General features: G+C 36.4%; 1 protein-coding gene across 1 annotated transcript; it reads right to left on the bottom strand.

Moving 5' to 3' along the window:
• Window positions 1–288: 288 nt before the first annotated feature.
• On the bottom strand, window positions 289–1,640 carry LOC122501305. The gene is made up of 2 exons (XM_043610650.1): window positions 1,597–1,640; window positions 289–1,363 (listed from the first exon to the last, which is right to left on the bottom strand). Exons 1-2 carry the CDS (start codon window positions 1,638–1,640, stop codon window positions 289–291), a joined length of 1,119 nt encoding a protein of 372 aa, XP_043466585.1.
• Between the last annotated feature and the right edge of the window lie 10,258 nt (window positions 1,641–11,898).

Raw genomic sequence — 11,898 nt, forward strand, 5'->3', positions numbered from 1 at the left:
CTTATCAATTTTTCTGTCTACAATGCTTTCTCCCATCTCTAATCTCAAAAAAAAAAAAATTTTCTTAGGGTTGGGTCAGTTGTGACTCTCACAGCCTCTCCCCTCCCCTGGACTATAGGTACTGGGATCACATCCGTACCTTTAGTCCCACGCTCGACAGCATTGCTTTCAACTACATTTTGACAAAGTAAGCTCTCTTTACTCGGTCGGTTCTGGCACAGCTCTCACACAGTTCTCTTTCTCGGCTCTTCTTCTCCTGCTGTCGTGGCCCAAGTGTACAAGGCATCTCTATGCCCTCCAGGCACCGCTCTCCAAGACTGTCCGTATTGCCACACAATTCTGGCAGCTCAAGAAGTTTATTCCGGGTGTTTTGCACACTAGGCATGACTCTACTTGAGTTTGCCTCAGGGGGCATTGTTTGGCGTAATGTCCCTGTTGCTGACATTGAAAACAGATCCTCCTGGGACAATCTCTGGCCCGATGTCCCATAGATTGACACTGGAAACAAACTCCCATAAATTGCTTTGTTGCCGTTTGTGAACCATTTTGTTCTACATTTGGCAAACCAATTGGTTTGGCTCTTCCTGACACATTTCCTGCATACATGGCTGGGAATGCAATTTGCATAGGTCCTGGCAAGATTTGTGGTGGGGGTGAACTGGCTACTTGACTCTGCACTGCTGAATTCTGGGCTGTTGTCATAAGTGTCATGGCATCTACACATACACTTTCTGGCTTCTCTTTTATTCTGGCCTCGTTCGTCTCTTTAATCTCCTTGGTAGAGTGGTCACTACCACTCGACTCTGACTCCTCCTCTGACGTCGCTGCTTCTGATCTCACTATTTTATTGAATCGGCTTTCCTTCACGGCTGCTGCAGGAAAACGCATCTTCTCTTTAGGTGGAGGGGGGGTATATCTTTCGTCCAAGTCCCTGGCCTTCTCATAATTTCTAAGGATCTTCTCCATTTGACTCAACGATTCGAAATACAACCTGTCTAATTGACGTCTGTATGCTGGCGTCAAACCTTTGTAGGCGATCTTGACTTGTTTCTTCTGGCTGAGAGGTCGCTTCATATGATCTAAGATTAATCTAAAGCTGGTCAAATATGGTGAGATTTTCTCTCCTTTCCCTTGCGTCCTGGCCCTCAACTCGTCAATCACGTCATCGTCGTCTACCGTCACCAGATATTCATTCTTGAACGCCCTCTTGAATGATTTCCACGAATTAATTTCACGGCGCAACGACCTAAACCAACTGCTGGCAGTTTTCTGAAGGATGATTGGCAGCGCCTGCAATATTTCTTGATCAGAAAAATCTGACCAAGCCTTACAGTCTTCCAAGCGCTCCAAGAATTCTTCGGCACTGTCGTCATCACCAAAGAATTTTAAGTCCCAGTCCTTCAGTGTTCTGATCACTTTGGACCTCCGACTGGACTTAATTTCTTTGTTTTTCCCCCCACTACTCTGGCATTGACTCAGATCACTCTCAGATTCTGACTCACTTGTAGAGTCATCTAAGATTGATCTCCGGCTCTCCCACTCACTTCTCTTCGGTCTTTCGACCCTCTTGTTCTCTCTTTGGCACTCTCTACTCACTCTAACACTAGCGCTAAATCTCTCGCTGTCACTACTTCCTTCATTGCTCTCGTCCTCTATTCAGTCTGGTTTCTCTCTCCCCTTTTCTCTGCCCTTCTTCTCTAATGTTACCCAATTTCCTAACATGATCTCTTTTTCTTCCCCCTCTACTACACACACTTCTTTCAGTCTCTTTTCTCACTGGCTCTCCATTTCGTGGCACTCGTTGATGAGTGACACTAGCGTCACTCACACTACTTCGGCTTGACTGGCTCCTGGGGGCGGGTGTGGGCCTCACTCTATCATTTGTGTGATGTGAGTGTGAGGTCTCGGCTACAGGAGTTTTTGTATGTGGGGACAAGATACGCGATTGTTGGTGATGGGTCAATTGGTACCCTTCTCCAATCTCGGCCCTACATTGACTTTGTTGTAACTCCCATCCCCCTCCAGAATACTGGCGGTCTGTCTTCTCAGCATACTCCATGAGTCTTCTTATTTCTGGCGACAAACCCAAACGCGCGACTGAATCACGGAGGCTCTGAACATTTGGAGCCATTGTGGCTGACGTGATGGTGTGTGGCGATGTCATAACGGTGCTCGTTGTCATACTTAATTGAGCACTGGTAGTGGTGGAAGATACTGTCGTCATACTGGCTGTTGACATGACTGGGGGTGGGGGTGTGTAATTTGGTGTGGACACAACGTTGGTCGGACTAGGTCTACTGTACGATGCTCCATTCCGTGATTCATTTCCCCCACTCCCTAGAGTTTTTCTGGCACTACTACGCTCAATAATCTGGCTCGCCCCACTATCTGATTTCTCATCATCCGCCGATGATGTCTGGCCACCTCTATGATACGTGATAAATGGGAATTTTTCAGTTTCCGGCTCTGAAAAGGCTTCGACCAGAAAGATTTTATCGGAATTTCCGAGATCATATCTGTCACTAAATGGCACGTCGCCACCGTCGGTAAGGGCAAACCTCATCTCGGCTCTTAACAACCTCTCTCTCAAAACTTGTGACGACCCGCTGATACACAATTGGTGTCTCAGTAAATTCGTCACTACTTGACCAATTTGCATGACTAATTGTTTCCCATGCTCGGCTTACGCATGGTATTTCAATTAGTTCGCTCATGCGTCTCTTGTAGTCCTGGATCTCGCTACTTGCCTTTGCCATTTCAAAATAATCAAAAAAAAATTTCTAAGTTCGAATAATTTTAAATTTTCAAGGGGGTGCACAATTAGTATACACGGCCCTGTGCTATCTTGAAAGCAAGGACGTACCTACTGAAGGAGGGCCCCCTTTCAAAATTTTTCTTTTCTGGCAGACTGGTGACTCGACTCTCCCACTATCTCTTCTCTCTCTCTCTCTCTCTGTGTAGCCGCAATTACTACTACTACTGAGCCACTTTTCCGGGCGCGCGCAAACTTTCTCTCGACTGCTGAAATTCAAATATCCCGGCGCGTGGTTTCTCTCGACCGTTCGGCGCACTACTTACAGTCACGTGACTAAGTCGAATTTTATTTCCGGTCTAACATGTGCTTGGCATAAAATTTTGAGAAAATTTTTGATTTTGCACAAGTTTGTTGGGAATTTTTCTCGGAATTTTCTCACGAAACTGGCTTTCAGCAAAACAAAAAAAAATTTTAATTGTTGATTTCAATTTTTTTTCACGGCAGGAAGTTTTTACAGTCTCAAAAGAAAAAATAAATTCTAAAATTTAATGGCAAAGGCACTCTACAATTTTATTTTACACAATTTTTGGCAGTAATTTACTCATAATTTATGAATAAATAATTTCTGGCAGTGGCAAAATAAATCGGCAAACAATCTGGCAAATGAATTTTTGAATTTTCTTGGCAAAAAAAAAATCTATCTAGCTCTGGCAAATTGAAAATTCAAAATATCGGCTTCTGGCTATTGAATTTTGAACTCTCGGCTATTGACAAGAAAATGTCGGCTTTGGCAAATTGAAAATTCAGAATTCTGGCTCACAATTGTACAACACAATGGCAAAATATTTTTATTCAGACTCTTCTGAATTTTTATTTCGGCTCGCCATACAATTCGGCTCAATATGATCACTTTCAGTCTGGCACAATAAATAATTTTAGTCGTGTCTCGGTTCTGGCCTGGCCCCACGTTGGGCGCCAAATTTTGTGACGTATGATTTTAACTAATTTTATTTTAGTATAAATTTCTGCTTAACGTCAAGCAAAATCTGACGCTTTCAACAATAATAATAATATGAAATTTAATTTAATAAATTTCGCCGTCAGGCGCCAATTAATTTTTAAGCTCAATTAATAAACTACTCGACTCTTTAACAACAACCCGACAAACAACAACACCTCTGAGACGCTCTCAATCGTCAGAGAAAATTCTGCCTGAACAAATTGGCAAGCAGAAATGCCAACGACGAGACACGACTGGCACAACACTGGCACGATACTGACTCACCCCAACGACGCTCGTTGATTTCTCTCTTTCCTAATTCCGGCACGCTCCTTCCAAAGGATTCCTTAATTGAGGGAAGAGAAATAATCCAACACACAATTAATCCACTTTTCACAATCTCTACTTTTATTCACAAAACGACACCTTCTTCTCTCAACAACAAGTTTTCTGACAACACACACTTCTCTGATAATCTGACCCTCTACTCTCTTTCTACACTTCTCGCAGAACACTCTCCTACATTACTCGTAGGCCAACTAACTACTCAAAAATGTCGGCGAAAAACTCTTGACACCTGTTTCTCGCTTTTCCTACACGTGCTCGGCTTCTTCGACTTCTTCTTCTCTCTCGTTCCGCTGGCTCTCCTCTCTCTATCTCTTTCTAATAGACAGCGGCTCTGCCCTCTACAACTTTCTCTCCTACTAACTAGCCGCGCGACACACATTCACCACTGATAGTGGGTCACACGGCAGTTCCGACTTTCTAAATTACCATACCAATTAACGATCACGGTTCAGGGATGATTTCGACAGATGACATGACGATTCAGAATTTCGACAAAATAAAGAACGACAATTCACATCGTCACAGTATTAAAATACTTTTATGTAAGATTACCATTCAACTCTTTACAATTATCAATTAATTGATTTTATCTTCGTACTGATCGATCCACTGCAAAATTTCTGAATCCAAATCAGATTCAATCGTTTCTCTTTCAGGTCTAAGGGACCCAATGTACAGATCTGATGATACTAGTAGCTTGTGAATCAAATCTTCAACAGTATGTAATCGAGAAGTTTTTCTTGTGTTATGATTTCGAAAGTGCTTAATGTCCTTATTACGAGCTTCTGAAGCTTCTTCCGAGTAAACGCCAATTAGTAGAAGAAAACTGTCCATGACTTTGCCTCCATGCAATAGAATTTTATGGACTGATGACGGCATGTAATACCATAGATACAGTTTTACATAAAGCTCTGCTGTTTCAAAGGTGAAATCATTGAAGAATTGTGAAGAAATCTTCTTGTTAGTAGTAAGCATCTCCAAGATTTGACCAAATCTTTTATTCAGTTCCTTGTCAACTCCAGTTATTTCTGCTAATTGATCAACGTCTGCAAAATACCTGCGAGAAGTGTTACCGCAATTAAAGTTACCGGAACCTTGAGGTGGTTGATCAACTATCAATCCCATTTTTCTTTTAAATTCATCACAAATTCTTTGCTTAGTTTTTTTTACAATTTCTTTTTCTTCAGCAATTTTTACACACCATTTTTTAACTTGAAGCTTATATGCAAAATACACTCCATGAACCTGATCCGCGCGTGCAAAGTAGAAAGACCAAAATCGAAAAAGATTATATTTTCAGACATTTGTTTTACTCGCAACAGATCGTTCATTTGTGATGGTTTTGCTCTGCATACATAGCATGTAGAAGCTAAAGGGGTGTCCGTAAGTGCCTGGCAAACCTTACCATCCACCATAGTTAATTTCATGTCAGTTTTAATAACGTCTACAGCATTAACTGTGGTTATTGTGATAGGTTTTAGGTTATTAATTTGAGATTTAATATTCTTAATCTCTGATTTTGTCATTTCTTTTGTTTCCTTAGCAAATTTCAGCATAATAGGTATACATATTTTTAATGAAGCAGTATGAGGATTCTGCCAAAAAATTTTTGATGTATCCCTTAAATCTTAAGCACACGGGAACCATTGATGCAGTTAGCAGATTTTCATCAGACAAATTTTCGTCACAAAACTTCTGGTTGTAGTTTGTTTTAGTTGACAATCCATCGATACAATATTTAAATTCCATGTTTAGATAGATTTTCTCATTCTTTTCTGAATGTGGAAGAGATAAATTAGGGTCTTTAAATAATCTATATATAGAATGATCAACGAGAGACTGAATCTAAATACTGGCACCTCCTTCTGTTACATGGACTTCTGAAGGATAACATTCTTTCTTAGCATTCAGTAATTGATAATATGGTGGATAAATGTCAGCATTCCTTTCCTTACCCTGTAGTTGAATGACCTGGTATTGATATTTGGACAATCTGGCTTGTTCCGATAAAGCTACAGCTTCTTCTGGAGAGTAAGGCACATAGGAATTATTATCAGACATATTTGAAAGATTAAACTCTTCAGTATCAGGTGAATTTAAAAGTTTTTCTATGACAATAGCTATTTTATTTCTTCCTGTTGTGCGTAAATTTCGTAGGAATGCTTATTGAATTTCAATCTCCGTAAAATCTTTTTCAATTGACAATAATCTACGTCTTTTTGTTCCCGCGGAAGCATCTTCGAAAGGTAAAGTCGATTGTTTCCTTCCACCTGTAGCTTTATCATTTGTAAAATTTACAACAAAATCTGATTCTAACCATGTGTAAAACTTATTTTCAAATCGATTTTTAATGCGGAAACATTCTCTCCATTTCTTTTCAAATGTACCTAAGAAGTAAGATTTCAAGTTATTGTTCACAATTGTTAATTGCTCAGGATTAATACTGTACTGAGTTTGTAAGAAACTTACCAAATCTGAAATACTACTGTTGTTATTGTCAATAAGAAAGTCACACAAGACCCTCTTACGCACTTTAAAAACATCCATTTATTCCGAATTATTACCACTTGGTAATTTACAGATATCAATCATTTAAAAAATAAAAAAAGGGTTAGTAATAATACTGATCCAATTTTTAAAGATTTTTATAAATTAAAAATAGTTAATACTATTTTTAATTAATAGTTAGTATAAATACTGACTCAATTTTAATCACTCAAAAAAAAAAATTATATCACGAAAATAAAACAAATACTAGCGAGACAATTCAAGACATATATATGCAAAATACAGAACATAGAAACATAAAATCAAACGTAAAACGATCAAAGTATACAAACCTGTAATAATGAATTTTTAGTAAAAGCTTCTTCTTTTATATAAAGAATAGTAACTGATGTCTCTTGTGAGAAGTGCATCCTCCTAGCAGCAAGTTAGGAACTACAAATTTCAGCAGCATATTTGAAATGCATAATCAATTAAATATTAAATTAAACTGAATATCAACGCCCTTTTTAGGGCCACTAAAGCAAATGATGAAGCTTAAGTAATAAATTATCGTTGATAAGGGTTAGGCTATAAAGCACATAGCTCCACAATTAAGGGTGTTAAGTGATATCAGATGCTGTTAGTACTTATAAGTCAGAGACCCCAAAAACTACCGAGTATCAAATTTCAAGCAGATGCCGACAATTTTTAAAAAATCGTCCGCCATATTGGATCCGCCATTTCGAATTTTAAAAATTGGACATCATATTCGTAATCAGAGACCCCAAAAACCCCCGAGTAACAAATTTCAAGCAGATGCTGACAATTTTTAAAAAATCGTCCGCCATATTGGATCCGCCATTTCGAATTTTAAAAATTGGACATCATATTCGTAATCAGAGACCCCAAAAACCCCCGAGTAACATATTTCAAGCAGATGCTGACAATTTTTAAAAATTCGTCCGCCATATTGGATCCGCCATTTTGAATTTTGAAATTTGGACATTAGATTCGTAATCAGAGACCCCAAAAACCCTCGAGTAACAAGTTTCAAGCCTAATATCCTGATACAGTAGCTTCTACGATAATTTGTTTAAAACAATTGTTTATTAGGTATTTAATATTTATTGTATAATGTATTGTATAATGTTTTTGCATTATTATTTTTTTATGAGTGCAGTTGTAACATTTCTGAGTGATATCTAGTTAATTTTAGCTTTTTCTGCAGAAACAAAATGATATTTTGTTAAAATGTGCAATTTACATTGTATATTTGTTTATTTAACAATTAAACAACAACAAAAATAAAGAATCGAAAATCACAGTTCTCTTAAGAATTTTGTTCTAAGGAATTAAAAAAAAGAATTGAAAATCGGTTAAGAATTGTGATCTGTAGTCGATTATGAACAGTAAATTCCAGTTTTAAACCACTTTGGGGCGGCTCAGCAAGCAGTTGCAAGTGAAGACGAACGAGGTTGATAACAATGGTGAACTTACCGGTGTTGATTCCACGTTGGATCACACGAATTCGAGTTCAGGTCAGCCACGTCTCAGAAGAATGCAATTTGGTGTTGTACACAATAAAAATTAAAAATAATACTTATTATAATATATTTTAAGAAAATGAAACTTTTGGATATATACAATGGTTAGGATTTCGTGTCACAGAATTAAAAAAAAGAATTGAAAATCGGTTAAGAATTGTGATCTGTAGTTGATTATGAACAGTAAATTCCAGTTTTAAACCACTGCGCCCGTCTTAATATTGCTGGTAACTGGTGGAAATTTTTCTCGTATTGTGTGTTTCATTCTCGAGTCCTACCCACGTGTTTATTAATATTAAAAATAAATTTAAAATCTCAAGAAAGTCGCCACATTTATGGCGCCCAACGTGGGGCAGGTTTTTTTTGTTTTGAAATTATCTGTTCCTTTATTTAAATAATTGTACTTTTATCGTAATTTAACTATTTAAAGTAAACTCACTTTAATACTAAAAATTAAAGCGTCAATAATTTTTTAAAAATTTATCATTGTATTCTGTGTTATGATTCTAAGAATTCTTCATATTTTATTTTGATTTGTTAATCGCCATAAGGTATTTCTAGGCCTAAATTCTAAAAATTTTCCATTCGAAAATAATATTTTAAATATTGTATATAACTTTTAAAGTGTTCTGTTGAAGCATTATCTCTTATTCAATCCTTCGATGTAAACACAGAGAACCTTTCAAAAACGTAAACACGTACTTTGTTTAATATCAGCTCGCTTACTTTTACAAATACCCAAAATTAAAAATTTTAGAAATTCAATTTATTTAAAAATTTTTTTTCTTTAAAATGGAACAAGCACTTGCTCAAGTAATAAATAGATTTAATGAACAAAATCAATTTTTATGGTAATTGAAAAATTCCTTAGAATCAAAAATTTATGAAATAAATAATTCCAATTGCGAATTGATAGCAGATTTAAAGGAAAATTTTACTCGTGAATTTTCAACCTTGAAAGAAGAAATTGCGCAATTAAAAATGCGAAATTTGGGAAAGGATTCCTCGAGTTGCTCGGTGAACAGCGATAGTCTTAGCCATAATACCGACAATTTCATACCCCTCCCTCCCACCCTTTCTGCAGATTCGGTAGCGATAACCACCTCCAATATCCCACTAAGCATAGGGACTGCTACAAACATGCACAAATCGTTTCCAAGTCAACCTTAATGGTAAAAACTAAATGCAAAATGGTGAAAAATGTTAAATCAAAAAATAATAAATTGCAAAAAAGCGAAACTGATAAACTTTTAATTTACAAGCGCCAGTGCGCTTTTTTGCAACAGAAAATTGAATTGTTAGAAATACAGAATAATGACGCGAAATTATCTGAATCTACAATCTAGTAGAGATTTCACGAGTAACTCCAAAATGCGACGACGAATATTGCTTTTGTCGAATCTGAGACGCAACACTTAGACATTAGCAGAATCTCCCCAACATTACCCCTTTGCGTATGGTAGGATCGAGTATACTTTTGCCTAGTTCATCGCCTATAGCAAAGCCAACTACATGCTTATCAACCACAGCTGGCGAGTCTTTACGCAAAGTGTTATAAGGACACGTCCTTCCTTTCCGTCAAAATCATAGCACGATTATTACACGCGAAAATTTAAAATAAAATGAAATAAAGAATATTATAATATAAAATGACAAATTCTTGTATATTGGTTCAATACTGCATCCGCGCTTATAGTAATGCATAAACTATCCGCATTCAGTAATTTAATATTTAGACATTGTCAAAATATCAGACCTCTCGTACAAATATTTTGGTATCATTTATTAAATAAATTAAAGGAAAATTTGATAATAATTAAATCACCATAAATATTACAAAGAAACTATAAATGATATATTATGTTCCAACGCGAAATTATTAAAAGCTGATATAAAGCAAAGATACTTAATTTTCTTGATTTAAAAAAAAATTATTATTCCAGTTATAAGAAATAACGTTTTTCATTACAATAAAACGCTTAAGAGCGCAACGTGTGATTATGACGTGATTCGACATTTAATTCTCAGCTATAGAGCTAAATTATTATTTTATATTTTATAAAAAAAAATTTAAATAATAACTCTAAAAATTTTTACGTTCGCGTTAATGAAATTGTAATTTAAAAAAACGGAAGATTCCTTCAAAGCAATATAAAAAAAATTGTAGATTAGGTTGCAAGAGAAACAAAACGAGAAACAGCTTCTTCCCATCTGCACCAGCGCACGCGTCATGGTTAGCAACTGGTAACAACCATTACCACCGCTTAGAGAATATTAGCTATCTCATTTGTAATGGCTATAAAATGTTATTTTTGAGATTTATCAAAGCAAGGACATTATCCATTGGTCATGTTTTCTCCGAACTTAGCTTCTTTAGAAACCTTGGTCATGCGCGTTTTCTCATCACCTGGATCCAAGAGCCTACAAAAAAATGTATCCTCTACTTCGCATCACGATATCGCAATTTAAAGAAGATGTCCGACCAGTTACAACACTCGGCAGAAATTCATTGCTATCAGCAAAAGGAAAATTAATTTCTTATATTGCTGTTTTTTATGCAACCCTTGCACGTGCTATCATAGTAAGCACCAGTTTATTATGTGGGACAATCTACAGTTTCTCACACTAGAAAACGAAAATAATTTCCTTAAACACATTCGAGCAAATTATTATTTCAAAGTTGTTATGATGTGTCATCGGTCTCATCACCAGTCACCTGTTTTTCTTGATGTTTACAACTTTGTTTCAACTACCAAGATGCCTACCCATTGTGTACCAGAAAGTCAAACCTTCGTACTGCTGGAGCATCAAAGTCTAACAATACGTGATCATCAGAGAGATGGAGCTAAAGCGCATGATCTGGTTAACAAAAAGCGATTTAAATCCACGGATAAAATTCATCTGTTAAGACGCAATGAACCATCCCGGACAACGAATCCACAACAACTTCGAATTCTCGTTTTCTCTTGTTTCGACGAATTTTTACATATATTTGTAAACTGTAAGTCAACATCGATTTTTAACTTAGAAATTTTTATGCAGCGAAATTGTTTTTAAACATTTTCAAAATCATCATTTTGCGCGTGATTCGAATATTATTTTGACTATTACTTAGAATTATCACTCCAAAATGAGCAATTGCAAATTATTATTGGTTAAAAATTTTGGTTAAATAATTTATAAATTATTAATTTTTATTCTATTTCATAACACAATTAAATAATCATTTATGTTTTCTTATGCATTTAATTTAGCTAATAGCTACTGCGACCACCGGTTGTTAAAAGAATTATAAATTCGGGTGTCATCGGACCAAAGACGAATGGCCTTATTGTTACGATAACGATTTCGTGAAAATTCTCATCAGAGAGAAGCGTGCCTTCGTACACCAAAGAGATCTGCGAGACGCAGATCTCTTTTTGTAATCGTGGAATAACGCGTGTATGTGTGTGTGCTTATTGCGCTTCGACGCATAGTTGTAACGCGCTTTATAGATAATTAAATATTTTAGTTTTATTGTGTTTGTTCCCATCACTAGCAATATCATTTAAGGGACAACATTTGCGCTGCATCATTTGGTAAGTTCGCTCAATCTTCTCTATCTCGTCTATTGGTCTCGTCTTTCAATAATGCTGCAATTGCTTATTTAATTAATACTATTGGTAAAGTCTACTTTTGATGTGTGAAGATTTCGTCCATTAACCCTTCTGTCGACTGTCGTGAGCCGAACCCTTATCCTCATTCATTTAATTTTCAAAAATATT

Source organism: Leptopilina heterotoma, unplaced genomic scaffold, assembly GCF_015476425.1.
Source record: "Leptopilina heterotoma isolate Lh14 unplaced genomic scaffold, ASM1547642v1 Lhet_208, whole genome shotgun sequence".
NCBI lineage: Eukaryota > Metazoa > Arthropoda > Insecta > Hymenoptera > Figitidae > Leptopilina > Leptopilina heterotoma.